At 38.9% G+C, this 16,413-nt stretch overlaps 1 protein-coding gene across 1 annotated transcript in view; it reads right to left on the bottom strand.

Moving 5' to 3' along the window:
* Nucleotides 1–16,413, bottom strand: part of LOC150081084 (SCY1-like protein 2) — a 258,800-nt gene that overhangs the window by 22,217 nt on the left and 220,170 nt on the right. Inside the window, exons 6-7 of the mRNA XM_090381945.1 lie at nucleotides 6,829–7,044; nucleotides 1,586–1,702 (exon numbers count right to left, since the gene is read on the bottom strand). Of these exons, the coding sequence (XP_090238071.1) occupies nucleotides 1,586–1,702; nucleotides 6,829–7,044 (333 nt within the window). The remainder of the gene's footprint in view (nucleotides 1–1,585; nucleotides 1,703–6,828; nucleotides 7,045–16,413) is intronic.

Genomic DNA, 16,413 nt, shown 5'->3' with positions numbered 1-16,413 from the left:
AAGTTGCGCAAAGAATATACATTACTCTTAATTACCTCATATTATATGCTATCGTTCAATGTTCCTAATATGACAGTTTCATCTGCTTGTTATCGTGAAGAATTATCACCAGAATTTCTCTGACAAAACGACTCCTTTAACCGACAATATCAACACTATTGATAAAGCGAACGGGGAAACCACATACAGCTTTTGCATCATCTTTGGTTTACATGCGAAGCAAGAGGGGGGGGGAAACAGAAAGAAAGAAAAGTTTATTTCTTCCATGTTTTCGATAAACGGGCACAGAAGTTTCATTCATTTGCAGCTTCATTATGTATGCTTAATTACAAAGCTTTATGATAAGTTTAGAGAACACCAAGTCCGGTTTCGCGTGCAGAAATATGAGCCCCAGTTCAGCAGTGGGGAAGCTGCTCTTATTATACATCTCACCTAATTTGCTTTATGGAACCTAATAATTTATAAGTAATTATACATAAATTGCGAGCTCGCGCTTGAGAGCGCACACATACACACACACTTATTCAGGAATGCTAGGATATGCAGAGAATTGAGCAATAATTTCGGTAATCAGAATGGAATTCGGAATGAACGCCATTCGGAGTATATTCTAAGCGATTTCACGCGCTTACTACGTCCCTTTCACTTTAATGAGAAGTGTCGGGCGAGAATATTAAGTCAATCATGTCTGGTTTGAGACTTTAAGCATTTATTTATTTATTTTATTTAAACGTTTTGGACTACTTCCATCCGGAATTCTTTAATTGCAAAACTTTACAAAACAATTCCAATTTATATCGCCTCTGTTTTGCCAAGTACTCTTGAATTATAGGAGATCGATATCTGGCCATTCATATGACGTTAGTTATGAAACGGTCTACGAATATTTGAACTTTATTTCGTTCCAATCAACTGTTATTTAGAAAAATGAGTTCAGTTATTTTCTCATAACAGAGGAACATCCTGACGTGACACGGTTTTCTATTATTAAAGTTATAAACTCTTTCAAATTCTTCATGCAGTTCTAAAAGTTAAGTTCTTATAAAAATATGAATATTTAATGACTACTTCTTAGGAAACAGAAATTTATATGGAGTTTTTGAATAGTAACAGCAGAGGATTGATCTCGCTTTGAAGTTTTATTCTTACGGTTAATAAAAACTACCTAATTTTCACATTAAGTTTTAGTTTAGCAAGGTTGTCTCAGCAATTAACTTTGTTAACCTCTGGCAACTTGCCTTGATGGGAATAAATATTATTTACTAACCTGAAGTAATTTATCCACGCTTCCATATTGAGTTCTCAAGAGCGAACCATTAAAGGAAAAATTATCGATGTGTACGACCAATCTGAGACTGTTTTAAGTTTTGAAGTCTTCAGCAGATATTGCAGAAATCAAGCAAGCTATCAAGGCAGAAACCAAACTGTTTAGTTTGGTTAAATCAAGTTGGTTTAACCAAGTTGCTCGTTTATACGCCAAACAGGTAATTATTTATTTCTAGCAAAAGCTCTTAATTTCTGATTGGCATACTGGGTGTTTTCTGCTCTTAACAGAAATAATTGTATCTACTTTAATCGAATTTACCATTGAGAAGTTCTGGGCATTCGGCCTCCTCCACGGATCAGTCTGTAGCAATCCTTGTAGCGGCTCTTGTAGATGGTGCGGAAGTCTGTCCAAGAGATCTTGAAGATTGTGCTCGAGCTGGTAAATGGAATACCTTCTCCGTGGACCGGACCTGTCCTCTGTTTGCTTCATGTACTGCAAGGAAAGAAACTAAGCGCCTATTCTTAAACTACGTAAATCATATACTGGATTATTTTTATTTATATAAGTAGGAAGAATAGACATAAATCCAATTCCCCAAGTTGATAATTCAAATAATTAAAAGTAATTATCACAAATATTACCTGATAATTCTTGTGAGTCATCAAGGGAAAATGATTAAAGTAAAGTATCACTAAATGGCTTTCAGAAAATCGTGTAGTATTTTAAAGTATAATTATACGCTGAGGTTAAAAGAGTTGGATATGATAAGGAGACAGTTTCCAAATTCTGCATGAAGATTTAGGTAAAAGGAAGGTCTGTCTGTGCAAAATTTGGGCCCCCACAGCCTCATGGATGATCAGAAGATACAAAAAGTGTAGTTATGCGAAGACTTCATCCAGACTTCTTAAGGCAGTCCTAATTTGTTCGACTGTACCCTGAAGATGAGTGTTTGGCGTTTCAGTATACTACCCAGAGAAAGCGTCAGAGCATGCAGTGGACTTCAAAATCATCACCAAGGCCCACGAAGTTTCGTTTACGGAAGTCCAGGATCAAGATGATACTGATCATGTTTTACGTCGAACAGGTGGTAATTCACAGGGAATTTTTACCTGAAAGAGAGAAATGCACCAGCAGACTTCCTCTTTCCCAAGGTGAACATTTCCTTCAAAGGAAAGAGATTTCAGGATGTTGAGGTCATAAAGAAACACGCGTAACTGCCGATCTGAACGTCATCTCTTTGTACGCTCTCACTGACTCATTTCAGAAAATTTTAGAACGGTTTAATATGTGCATTCAATGGGACGTATTAAAACGAAAACCTGTCTTTCATCCCTTTCAAGAAGCCCGATGTCTTTTTTTTTTCCAGGTGCATTCTCCATACCTGGACACAGTGTTCCGGCCTTACAATTGCTTATATAGCGGGATTATGTCTTTCTATCTCTACAAAGAGAGAGAAAGAACCAAATGTTCCATAAATCATCAATAGAATTTATCGAACCTTTCCTTGCAGGCTGTCTGTATTGCTGGTAGAGAATGCCTGTGGGGAGCTTCCTTCTGAGTTTGTAACGTAGTTTGACGAAGTTTATGGCAGCAGACCAGCACTACAGGAGAATCAAATGTCTCGTTTTTGTATCAAGCTAGAAGTTGTGAAACAAATTGGTCCAGCACAAAAAGTGACATCTTAAAGCATACGCAATTTATATTTACAAAATTATTTGATGCAAAGGTGAAAGGTGGCATATTTATAGGCACGTTAAGCAGATGTTGACTTCGCAAGAACTGGAAGGCAAAATGGCTGATGCTGAGCGAAATGCGTGGCAGTCGTTTTGTCTTGTAGTGAATAGTTTTCTTGGTAATATTAATAGTGAAAATTCAGATATGTAGTTTACAGGGTCAGGAATTTTTTTTATTAAGCGTAGAAGGGTTTCTACGTTTTGGGAATTTTCTACCTTGTTTACTTCTAGTAAAGATTAATGCGCTGTTCTATACAGAAGTACATTTTGCTAAGAAGTCTGATAAAAAATTATTCCGTATTTACTTTTCCTCATTTCTGGTCATCAGTGCTCTGCAAAAACTAGGACCATAGTCGAAATCGGTATACTCAAATTCTTGCCCATTCTCCAATCAGAGGCATACAGAATCCCTACCTATCTACCCACCATCTCTTGCAGTACTCTACAGGTAATTTCTAACGTCCCATATACTACTACTACTAGTTGGTTGTCATCCCTGGTACATGAGGACAACCAGGGATCATCTGCCTGTGACTGATAACATCATGCGCAGCAACACAATATAATAACCCCCATTTCGGAAGGTTTATGTTTTAAGGGAATGTTTTAAAAATTATAGACTAATTAATTAATGCAAATTTTTAAACATGTTATTAATATTTAACTTCAGAAAACAATTTCATGAAAACAATAAGCCTCACCGTAAATATGATACCATAAATGTCTGATATATTTATCATACATTAAATAGTAAAATTATTAACATAACTAGATACGCTGACGAAAAAACATACAAAGTTTTATTCAGTATCGAACCGGACTGCCTTTCTTTCTAATAACAACAAGTGTGATTCGTGTAATGGATTCTATAAGGTGGTTGTTCATGTTATTGGATTTTTGGAGCATCGGCGACTAAGCTTCTGCCTTTGAAAAACTTCTGAGATAGATGCTTTTGAGAAACCGGTTATGTCTTTCGTTTCTTGAATCGTGGCTCCTGCTAAACGTCTTAGACCAATGGCTGACAAAGAAAAAATGGAGATTGCAAAAAAATTGCATATGCAGACTACTTGGCGGTTGGCGTTACTGGAATGTCGAGAACAATCTTAGAACAAAAGATCCAAACAATATTGGATGATTTATCCAACTGGGCCAATCTAAATAAGCTCAAAATTTCCCCTACAAAAACTGATTTCATGGTTTTTCGAAAGCAATTCAATTATGGCAGATCTCCCAGAGTTATCCTAAATGGCTCATAAATCCCCTACGTATCCAGCACCAAGTACTTGGGACTTACAATCGATGACAAACTAAACTTTCATACTCACGTATCCAAAATTTCTGAGAAAATTAAAAACTTCACGGCTGGAATTGCAAGGATTTCCAGAAAAGAATGGGGCCTCAGCAAAAAGACGTTGTCTTTATACTATAAGACTATCTTCCTACCAATTGCTGCATACGCAGCAGGTGTTTGGTTCTGGAGGGTCTCAAAAACTAAGACCAGGGCTAAACTTCTTTCATTACAGCGTTTGGTGTTGCTCACACTTCTACAAGCTCCTCGGACGGTGTCGAATAATGCCCTACAAGTTCTAGCAGGAACCCTGCCTCTGGACCTTTATATCTCCTACAGGGGTATGATCTACAATCTCAAAAAAGGAATTTCTGTAAATATTTTTAACATTGTAACAGACCCTACGAACAGAATAAAAGAGGAAAAACGAAGACTCTGGAAGGAACTCACCGCTGTTTGGCAGCAAAGATGGGCTGAAAGTGAACATGGTGAAGTCACACGAAGATACATTTCAAATGTTGAATTCGCATCAGTACCCACAGTCTCAAAATGGTTTGTGCCTAGCATGACCACATCATATTTAATGACTGGCCACGGATCGCTCAGGGCTAAACTTTTCGAAAGGAGCCTTGAGCCTGATCCTTTCTGTCACTGCGGTGCATCTGAGACATGGCAGCACGTTCTCTTTGAATGTAACGATTATTCGAATGAAAGACAGGTACTGCTGAGTAAAATAAATAATCTCTCAGAAAATAATGTACATTTGCTCGTCGAAAATTCTGATGTCTTCACTACATTTCAACAGTTCTCTGCGGCAGTTTTCAAGAAAAGACTTGCGGCTAGAAACTCTACTGTGGTGTTATAATGATCCAGATTAACTCACTTTTGGGAAGAACATATAGGAAGATAGCCATCAACGCAACAGGAAATAACAGGTAGACCCCTTTCTCCTCTAAGTGATGCTGGATGGGATTCCAAGAAGCTTTGTGTATAAACGGGCCTAAATTATTAGTAAGCTAACCTCGAAGAATTGTAAATAACTGCTTAACGTACAGTTAAGAATACCCATACTTCTGCGCACCCCAACACGCTTCTCTCTCATGAAATCTTATTTAAAAAGGAAAAAAAAAAAAAAAATAAAATAAGATCTTCTTCCCATAAGATGAATCCTGCAATAATCTGAAATGCTATCGAGCCAATTGAACACAAAAAACTCCAATTTCTGCTCTCTGACTGATGTAATGCTACACGTGTAGAAAATTTATAGCTACACGTATAGAAAAACCTCCTGCAAGGACGCTAGTGTTACTGCGAGTGCTTTAATGCATGCTGGGAACTTCCTCTCCTGCCTAAAGCTCAGGAATACCATGTGAACTATCTACATGGAAATCGCCTTGAGGAACTTCTACAGCCCTACTGTACAAGCTCAGATTCTACCGGGGAAGAAATTAAATCAGATTATATATTTCCCGAACAGTTAGACCTACTGGACAGTCTTTACAATTGTATAAAACAGAAATACTATTGGTAAGTAACAATTAATATTGCTGTAAAACGACTGTAAATAATTCTCAAATTCTGTTGCTAGAACTGTCAAACAGAGAGACTGGTAAACCTCACTGTAATGTAAATAGTGATCAATGTTAACAGTTTATTTCCTTGTTAATGCTAAACTTAATAGGATAACTGATATATGATGCTACTGATAACTGCAGGTCTCTTTAAAAATGTTTCTCTTGGCTGTGTGACTTCAATGGGTTTTTGGAGCTCCAGCCTTTTTTTTTTTTTTTTTTTTTTGCGGGCTCTAGGCCTGGGCAGCCTGTGAGCGGGATAGCGGGCACCCACTCGTATTGCACTACCTCCAGTGGGTGCGGGATTTCGTGCACTTTGGCATGTAAAAGGTTTAAAAAAAACAAAAAAAACATCAGGCCTGACTACTCGCGCCTGGGGACAGGCACCAGACAGCAGCTGCACAGGTATTGGCTGCTCCTTTGCAGAGGTCCTACATTGAATACAGATCCACTAGATGGAGATGGGCTATGCCTAGGGGCCACCCTTGATACCAGGACACACACACACACACGTGCTAAACGGTCACTCACGATAAGATCTTTTTCAAAGTTCGATTGATCATGCGTTTCACAAATTCTGGCTTCAGATTATTGCAGTGAATGTGCAGTATTTAACCCAACGAGGCAATACGTCATCACCCTAAGTCAGTTTTATTTGCATCTATTTGGATTTATTTACATTTCTTCTCTCTGTGATTATCTTAATATAAAGGTTCGTATTTCTGGCGCCAGTGTGTATAAACAACCGAAGAGCATTTCTTAACTTGAATATCACCACTTCGATGGTATTTTTAAAATAAGAAATACTGAAACAGAGAAAGTTTTGCAATTTTACATATTTTTAAATATGATCTGAAGTGGCAAAAGTAATAAAATATCTGAAAAATATAGGATTAGTACTTTAAAGAAAACATTAAAGAGAATCACGAACCAACAGTATACCACAAAGAGAAAGAAAAATAAACGTACCATGTCCAGTTGTTTGTTGTAGCTGGTGGCGCTGTGGTTCGCTTCAATCAAAGAACGTCCATTATTGAAGACGGCGCAGATGAGCAGTCCTAAGGAGAACATGTCACTGAGAGGTGAGCAAGTGGAGGTCGCCTGCACTTCGGGAGCGGTGAAGTCCAAATCAGGTTGACCCATCTTAGGCAGCTTGGAAGTGAATGGCTGGCAAGGCACGGGACTCTGAGTTAAAGCATGTAAAAAGAAAATTGATGTTCGATCTTAAGCCACAGTCTTATGGAAATGGTGAAGATTGTTAACGAGTGCAATATATTAAAGTTAGACATAAATAATAAAAGTTCAACCGTCGTGGCTAAACACTGTGTGAGTGAAAGAGAGAGACCCTAACCACGACAAGATGCGACGAACTGACTGTTTTGGGTGTCACTGTGGTTACCATTGTTCTTCTAGGTTGTTATCCGATTGCCGTTAGCCTTTCAATTACCCTACATAAGCTTTGTCAACCTCCATTGGGCTCTCGTATCAAGGAACCATTTGCAACCACCTCCAGTGTTGCTGTTCACTCGACTGACTCAACATCTATGTACCCGAGCCATCCTCGTATGTGGAAACTCCAGAAAAGTTACAGTTTTTTAGATTCTCATACATGTTAACTATCCGTGTTCAAAGTCGCTTAAATCATATATAAAAAAGTTGCATAATTTATTAATTAATATATTTAATTATTTATGTTAGTGTTCGGAATTTTGTCTTCATAAGACGTCCGTTCTGTTAAAGAAACAGCTTGTAAGAAAATATCATAGAATCCTTTCTGAATAAGATTTTTCGCATCCCAACGTTAGATTTTAAAATTAAAAAAGTACAATTTAAATAGAAATATAGGTATATTGAAGAAGGGGTGTGGGGGAGGAGAAGACACATAGGAAGCGATCCGAAATAGATTCTTTGCAGTATCTATCTAAACAATACCAGGATGTTTCACGAATCAAACATTTTTACCACATCAATCATGGAAGCTCTGAAAGCTCTTTAAGATGCCATCAACGATGTGTCGCTAAGCAACGGAGCACCCATTTGTCAGAATAACTACATAGGTGGCTTTCCGCGCATAAATATATAATTTAATGAAAAGCCTTTTGATGTACGTCCCGGGCTTGTTTAAAAGAAGAATACAGAGTCTGCGCGAAGCTCCCAAGTCTTTTGTTCCACTTTTTCTACGGCGACAACTCAACTCGAAATTAACAGGAAACCAGTGGGTGGTCTTTTCTGTGCAGAGGTGAAAGGATGCGCATATTAGCTTACCTGCTGGCGATGCTTTGTCGGATGCTCTGTTAGCTTAAGTGGCAGTTAATAGAAAGAAAGTACAGGAGCGGCGATGCGAGCAGGACGGAACAAAATCATACTCTCTTTTTGAGATCCGAAAACATTTGCGTGCAGTCTTGAAGACCCTATTATGTCACAAGAAAAACCCACACCATTCAAGACACATCACCACTCGACAAGGTTAAAATTTCATTCTCAGAATCGCCATTTCTTCCATTTTTTTCTAGTCTCCTTCCATCATTTCATTTTGCCATACGAATTCCGATTTGATATCTCCATCAAGTATACAGGTATCCTTTACTCTCCTAAAGTGACTGATATTTCATCGTTTTCCATCGACAACTAGCACTACTTTTCGTGATGACGCAAACCTCTTTCTCTCTCTAGTTTCTGTTTCTTATTCTAGTGCATTTTGAATAGTACACGCGCCTGTAACTTAACCTTTCTCCCATTAGTTCACTTACTGTTTTATTGGCGCGGTATCATCTTTCCCCTTTTATCAGAAAGGACTCGAAGCTCCGCTCAAATATCAGAACTGCAGCAGATTCGGGTTCTAAAGGAACAGTACCAGCTGCGATTCTGCGTTGTCCGAATACTAGAAACTTTTCGAGATAATCAAACCAAGGGGATGACGCAGAGATGAGAGATATTGCCAGATGCTTCACATTCTACTGATATGAAGTTTGATGAAATTCCACTGCTCGCTGACCTCAGAACGATAGAAAGAATTCGATGTTGACTGGAGCAGTGTTTCACAAACCTGTCTTTCAGATACGGACCACTTTTATTTTTGAGTCAGAGTCCACGAACAGAGAAAAATATTAAACTATACAGGCAAATATATTAATAACTATTTTTTAAAATACAGTGATAAGTAAAGTATGTAGAAAATGTTGGATATTTACATGCATACCTCTATCTTCTATCATTGTTAATGGTGTTGTCTAAAGCACAGAATGATCTGTTTTATTATCAAGTTAGGAAACACTGGACTGGAATAAACTTAAAAACCACGTTCTTTAAAATGGTCATATTAATTTTCATTCCACTGTTTTACTTTAATCTGATTTTACTTTTTAATGTTCGCCTGTGGTTCACTGTAATTGTAAACATGTGGAATTCATCATAGGGCATTTTGAAAATCAGGTTCTTATACGCAAAACCTTGAAACGTACATTACGCTCCAAAAGGTATTCGGACACATCTCGGTTTCGCACTGACGTCATTGGGACTGACGTTAAAGAAGTCTCTGACAAAGAAAAACAGCAAAGACTTCCATACTTATATTAAGAGTACAAAGAAGGGGTTGAATCACATTGGGCCACTTGATGTTTATGGGTTAACTGTTGATGACCCTTCTGAGGTTGTGGACAAATTCAACAGGTATTTTGCATCTACATTCACACATGGGGAATTAACGACGAGCGAAATGAAAGGAAAGAGAAGGAGAAATTTTTGAGGATGGACGTAGAAAGGCACCTGGGGTGGATGGGATCTATACAATCATATTAAGGGAGGCAGCAAAGGAGGTGAGAAAACCCTTAGCCATAATAATAAGAGCGTCCTTGGATTCAGGAGAGGTCCCTATGGGCAGGAGATATGCAAATGTGTCTCCAATTCATGAAGATTGGGGGAACAAAACGTGACATGAGTAATTACAGACCTATCAGCTTAACATCTGTTCTAGGGAAAATAATGGCATCACTCGCCAAAGAAGTATACACTTGGAGGATCACTTGGAGAGCATGCAATTTTACTGTAATCACAGCACAGATTTGTTAAGGGGTGGTCTTGTCTAACCAATTTGATAGGTTACTATGATGCAGTGACTAAGGCACTGGATGCAAAAAATAATTTTGAAATCATTTTCTTGGATTTCAGGAACGCTTTTGATTCTGTTGCACATCAAAGACTGCTGCACAAACTGGAGCAATATGGCATTAAGGGCACATTACTGCTATGGATAAAAGGATGGTTAAGTGAAAGAAGACGAAGAGTAGCTATTAATGGACATGCTCTTCGTGGACTAATATTATTCTTGTTTTCAATATTTATTAATGATGTTGATCAATACATATCCGGCATAATGTTTAAATTTGCAGATGATTCCAAGGGTGGTTAACAACAGTAATGATGATATGTTATTTCAACAAGATCCAGAAAAATTGAGTAGAAAACTTCAGATAGTCCTTTCGTCACAGGGTTTATGTCGCTTTCGACTTGTCGAATAAAAGTGATGGGTTAGGTTAGCATTAGATCAGAGTGCACAGCATTAGCCGCCATACAAAATACCCACTTCGTTTGCACATTACTCTTAATAAGTTCAGACCAAATAGATTCATCCCCTACCTTATATAATTTCTAAAAGGAAGGGGATGAACCGATTGGTACACTTGATATCGATGGTTCGACTGTTGCTGATCCTGCTCAGATAGCAAACAAACTGAATGAGTATTTTGCATCTACATTCACACATGAGGAGTTATTAAGGTTTGAAAAGGGCAGAAGGTTATCAAATTGTAGCAGGGTGCTTAATGATTTTGTAATAACTGAGAGCAAAGTGGAGGAGAAATTGTTGAAGTTAAACATAAGAAAGGCACCTGGGGTGGATGGGATCTATCCAGTTAAATTAAAGGAGGCGGCAAAGGAACTAAGCAATTCCTTAGCCATAATTATGAGAGCATCCTTGGACTCAGGGGAGGTCCCCACGGACTGGAGATGTGCAAATGTATCCCTAATTCACAAAGGGGGGAATCGAAGGATGACAAGAGTAATTACAGACCATTTAGTTTAACTACTGTTCCGGGTAAAATAATGGAGTCACTGGTTAAAGATGCATTGCAGGATCATTTAGACAAGACTGCATAATTAATAATTCAGACAGCATGGGTTTGTTAAGGGAAAGTCTTGTCTGACAAATTTGATTGGATATTATCATGTGGTTACAAAGGAACTGGACACTTTTGACACTGTTGCGCTTGGAAGACTACTGTAAAAATTGGAGCAGAATGGTATTAAAGGTAAGTTGCTACAATGTATAAAAGAATGGTTAAGTGGGAGAAGACAGAGAGTGGTAATCAATGGGCGCTGCTCTTCTTGTACTAATGTTATTAGTGGAGTCCCACAGGGTTCGGTGTTGGGTCCACTGTTGTTTTGTATATTTATCAATGATATTGATGAAGGTATATCAGGCTTAGTGACGAAGTTTGCAGATGATACAAAGGTTGGCAGGGTTGTTAATGACAGTAATGGCAGTATGCTCCTGCAACAGGATCTAGAAAATTTGGGTAAATGGGCTGAGAACATTGACAAATGCAAAGTACTGCATAGGAGTGGAAGTAACCCCAGAGAAAGGTACCAACTGTGTGGTGGTACTACACTTAAGGTGGTAGAAAATGAAAAAGACCTGGGAGTAATTGTGCAGTCAGATATGAAGTTTCTGAGCAATGCAGACAGGCTGCCAGGGCAGATCATGGGGTTTTGTCAATGATATACAAGAATTTTGCTAGCAAGGAAAAAGCGGTGATTGTCCCTCTGTATAAGGCAATGGTCAGGCCACGCCTTGAGTACTGCGTACAGGTCTGGAGGCCTCATTTTAGGAAGGATGTAGATTTACTTGAGCGTGTACAGAGAATGGTAACAAGTTTGGTGAGGGGAATGAAGGGATCCTCTTACCAAGAGAGACTTAAATTTCAGCGGCTGAAGACTAGGCACCTGCGAGGTGATCTGATTGAGGTGTATAAGGCGTTGAATGGGTTGAGCACGCTGAATTCTGATGGGATTCTTCCACTTGTTCAGATTACGAACCTACGGGGACATAAGTTCAAATTGAGGAAAGACAGATGTAGAACAGATGTGCGGAAATTTGCCTTTAGCCAGTGGGTGGTTAATTGCTGGAACAAACTTCCATCTGTCATTGTGGAAGTTGATAGCCTAAATAAATTTAAGAAGGAACTGGACAAACATTTAGAGGGAACGGTTGTGTGAATTTTTTTAGCTGATGCTGCATAAGCTCATACGCTTACTGTCTTGCATCACATGCCACTATTACTACTACTACTATAAGTTGTCTAATTCTTTTATTTATTCATTATCTTAAAAGCAGTGATGAAACCACACACAAAATGTATGAGACAGAAAACAGCAATATAAAATGTCTATTAATAAAGTCTTAATTATAAATCTTAATAAAAAGGTGAAATCCAAAATAAAAATCAAGAATTATAAAAATAGTAAATCCCTAATAATAATACCTGTTACATAAGAGACATTCCCATTGCCAGAGTGATAAAATGAAAATATGCAGAAATGATAAAGAAACGAGATGAAGTTGATAAAATTGCCTTTTCTGCTTTCCTATAATCTCCAATTAAAGTTTTTAAATTAATGAATGGACCCAACTTAAAAGCATTAATTATTTTAAGGGTTCTTGACGAAGACTTAAATCTAGCTCGTTCTCGAGGGTCTTTGAAAGATGCTTGGAAATACGCTGCCAGCGGCCTTGCAAAAAGGGGATTACGTAAAGCATTACGTTGTTGTAATAGGATTTCAGGACTTTCAGCAATTAAGGCCATATTGCTCCGTGTATATTGTCTGTAAATTGAGTGTGTTCTGAGGTAGATTTTCTGTTTTCTGTAGGAAAAAACACGAGTTTTCGGGAGAAAAAAACCATCTTACCCTCGCCCTTCAGACTTGACTGACTGACTCAGCCAAGTCAAAGATTGTGAAAAAGATTCATTAAAATTCCTCCCATCATCAACAGGATTCAAACTCGAGTCTCTTCCAACTAGTGTGGAGAAGGTGGTGATTATACCAACTGTGCTACTTACGAGGGCTAGAGGCCAATGACGAGACAGTGGTACGATTGTGAATGCACATGACATATCAACGGCATTGAAGATACCCTGGTCGACGATGGGTGATGTGACCAACAAATGGAAGCGGACTGGTGCTAAAACCGTCAGAAAATTACCCAGAAATCTTCTGAAGCCGGTTGAACGTGACAGAAGGCTTTGCAAAGAACCATCCACTGGGAACGCAGGTCAATGTTGTCGCAGCACACACAGGCCCTCAGTGAAGCAGAGTTACGACACACGTCAGCACCATTACAGTGCGCAGGAAGCTGCATTATATGGGTTACCACAGTCACGCGGCTGTAAACAAACTACTGGTAACACCAAATAATACCAGGCTCCATCTAGTTTGGTGTAAGGACTGCCGTTCTTGGACCGCAGACCAATGTAAAGTTGTTCTTTGGAGTGACGAGTCATGGTACGTAGTGTACCAGACTGGTGGTAATGTCTAGGTTTGGGTGGATGCCAGGAAAAAGCTACCCGCTATCGTCCAGACAATAAAGTTTAGCCTTGGCAGCCTGATAAATACGCCTTGGCCAATTGGTTATTTTGAACAAAACCATGAAGCGGTGGTCTCTGTAGACTTCTTGGAAAACAATGCCTTGCTTACAGTGTGGCAGCACGTCAGAGAAGGCCCATACTTGTATCAGCAGGACAACTCTCTATATCACACTGCTCCCTTTCTGAAGGATTAATATGAGGAAAAAGTTGGAATGGTTAGCCCAGATTCCTGACCTCAATCCTTTCGGATGAATAAGGTCGTGTGCGAGGAGAGACTGCCCAAAGGCCAGAGTTGGAGTGGCAGCCGCTGTGAAAGCCGAATGGGGGGGGGGGATATCGGAGGACATCTACAAAAAAAATGGTGGAAAGTGTTTCACGAAGGCTAGAGGTTTCAGTGCACGATGTTAGTTTTCCCTGTAAATAAAGGTTGATGTTGATATGCGGGTGTCCGGATATTAATGGAACAGCAGTGCATGTATTTACATTTTTTTTGTTTTATTTTGTGGTTTCGTTGGTCGCATTACATAACATCGAAGTCTGCGTGGTTTTTGCTTTGTTTTCTCTGGCTCTTTGAAAAACAACTTTCATTTCTGTAAACTTGTAAAGCATGCAGACTTGTTTGGTCAATGAGAAGAATGGAATAGCGAGCTCTGTCTTTCCAGGTATATTCCTAGACTTTTATTACGACTGCTGTCACCCGCATATATGCGGTTGGGGGAGGGGGGAGGAAGGTTTTACTGCAAAAAGAAAGGGGGAGAATGTTCCTCCTTTTGGCACACCACACGGAATTCTTTAATACCGAGGTGCCTATATTTATATTTCAACAAAAGCTGTCTGTTTTTGAAGGAGGATGTAATAGGTCGCCTTTTATTCGTGTTAAGACGAGTACCAATGATATGGACTCGTGCAACAACGTTTCCTCGACGAAACGGAGATTTTACGTCTGTACAATCAGCATTGTGGTTACAAAGTGGTGGCAACGCCCGTAAACTCTTTCAAGTTAAATACAATAAAATCTCTAAAATCCATTATCCTCGGGGGTTGAAGCATATTCCGGTGGATACTTAGCCTTTACAAATAAACTTATTTAGATCTGAAAACCTTTATAAGGATTAAAACATTGCACAAATGATTAAAAATGTAGATAACAATAAATAACAATTCTAAATAGCAGTTCTTAAATAACAATTCAGTTTTCTTTCTTTTTTTTTTTAATATAAGCAAATGACAAATAAACAAATCACGGAAAATGTCATATACCATAATGTCAAGCATGCCGATGTGCACTACTTGGACAAAAAATTAGAAACCTTTATTCAATATCTAGTGGGACCAACTTTTGTCCGAATTCTGCACCGTGTACGTCATGACATGGAATCCGCTTGGTCTCTAACCTTCGTATTTGAACTTTCTACCATCAAGATATTTGTCAGCTGCTGTATTATGGTTGGTAGAGAACTACAATGCCGAACAGCCCTTTCCAACGTATCCCAGACTTTCTCAACTGGATTCAGCTCTGTAGAAGGTAGCGAAAGAAGATGCTGAAAATCATGGGGAGTTCCTCGAATCATTCGGATACAATTTTTGCTGGGTGCATTATTGTGTTGTGGTCTTGAAAGAATCCATGGCAATCAGGTAAAATGAAGCACTGGAGGTAAAACAACCTTCTAACGGTATAAACCATACCGTTCGAAGGTTGTTGGTACGCTACTCCAACAAAACAAATCTCTCACCCTCACACCACCTCCAGACACTTGAGTTGTGGACACGGCACCGTCTGGATGCATGGCTTCACGCTTTCACCCTACTGCTGGTGCCAAGAAGTGTAAATCGAAACTCGTCACACCACATGACCTTTTCCCACTGTTCCGTAGTTCAATTTTGGCATTAGCAGCACCGCTGCTTTCCGGCTTTTTTTTTGGTTTTTTTCCAGAAATCAGTAGGTTTCTTATAGACACATGACTACGAAATCCTAGATTCTGTAACTCGCGCCGCTTAGTTCGGTTGGAAATGGGCCTTACTTTGGCTAAATTGAATTTTTCAGTCACCGAACCTTATATTCTGACTCACAATTCGCTTTAAATTCGAGTAGGCTTGTTCTTGGAGTAAGAACTTTCTGTCGCATTTCTGCTTTATAGAGCTCAATTCCCCTTTCCTCTTCGACATTGTATACTTTTGAGATGGCTGCTTTTGCCACACCAGTGATTTCTATATTTTCTTGATTGTAGCTCCAGCTGAACGTAGTCCAACAATAGGCCAATTACCTTTCTGAAAAATCACCAAATTTCTCAGGGGATCTACTAAGAAACCTGAGAAAAGAGCACAGTATTTATTTGGCACTAAGGAACTTGTGGTCATACCATGTGACAAATTACATTTGCATACCGTACATTTAATTAACTGTTAACTCCGATTGCAAAAGGTTTCTAATTGTTTGAGCAATAAATGTAATATCAAGGAAAACATCAATGAATGTACTTCAGCTAAAATATACACCGCACAACAAAATTAACAGAACAAAATGTTTTTCATGAATATTTTATTGTGAAGTGTAGCCGAAAGTGAAATTTGATATAATAGGCATCCTGATATGCAAATTCCGAATATCCAATAGAAATCGCTCTACCACCTTGCACATTATGCAAATTATCCATGCCTATAAAAACACGGGTTGCTACTATATCACTTCATTCCCGTTTTTTGGCTGGCTCAGTAGGATAATCACATCTTCAGTACTCAGGATGGCAAGTCATCGTCGTTTAGATGATTCTTTGAGATAGTAAGCCGCTGGACGACTTTGAGTCGGGAAGTTTATTTTTTTAAATTTATTTATTGTACTAGGTAGTCCCTGGCATCCGGGCAGTCGCAAGCGGAGATGGCACGTTGGCTTAATGTGTCACGCTGTATCAGGGGC

This window comes from Mastigoproctus giganteus, chromosome 9, assembly GCF_048544385.1.
Source record: "Mastigoproctus giganteus isolate SK-2022 chromosome 9, ASM4854438v1, whole genome shotgun sequence".
NCBI lineage: Eukaryota > Metazoa > Arthropoda > Arachnida > Uropygi > Thelyphonidae > Mastigoproctus > Mastigoproctus giganteus.
Note: the sequence above shows the minus strand (reverse complement) of the source record. Positions and strands in the feature narration are given on the sequence as shown.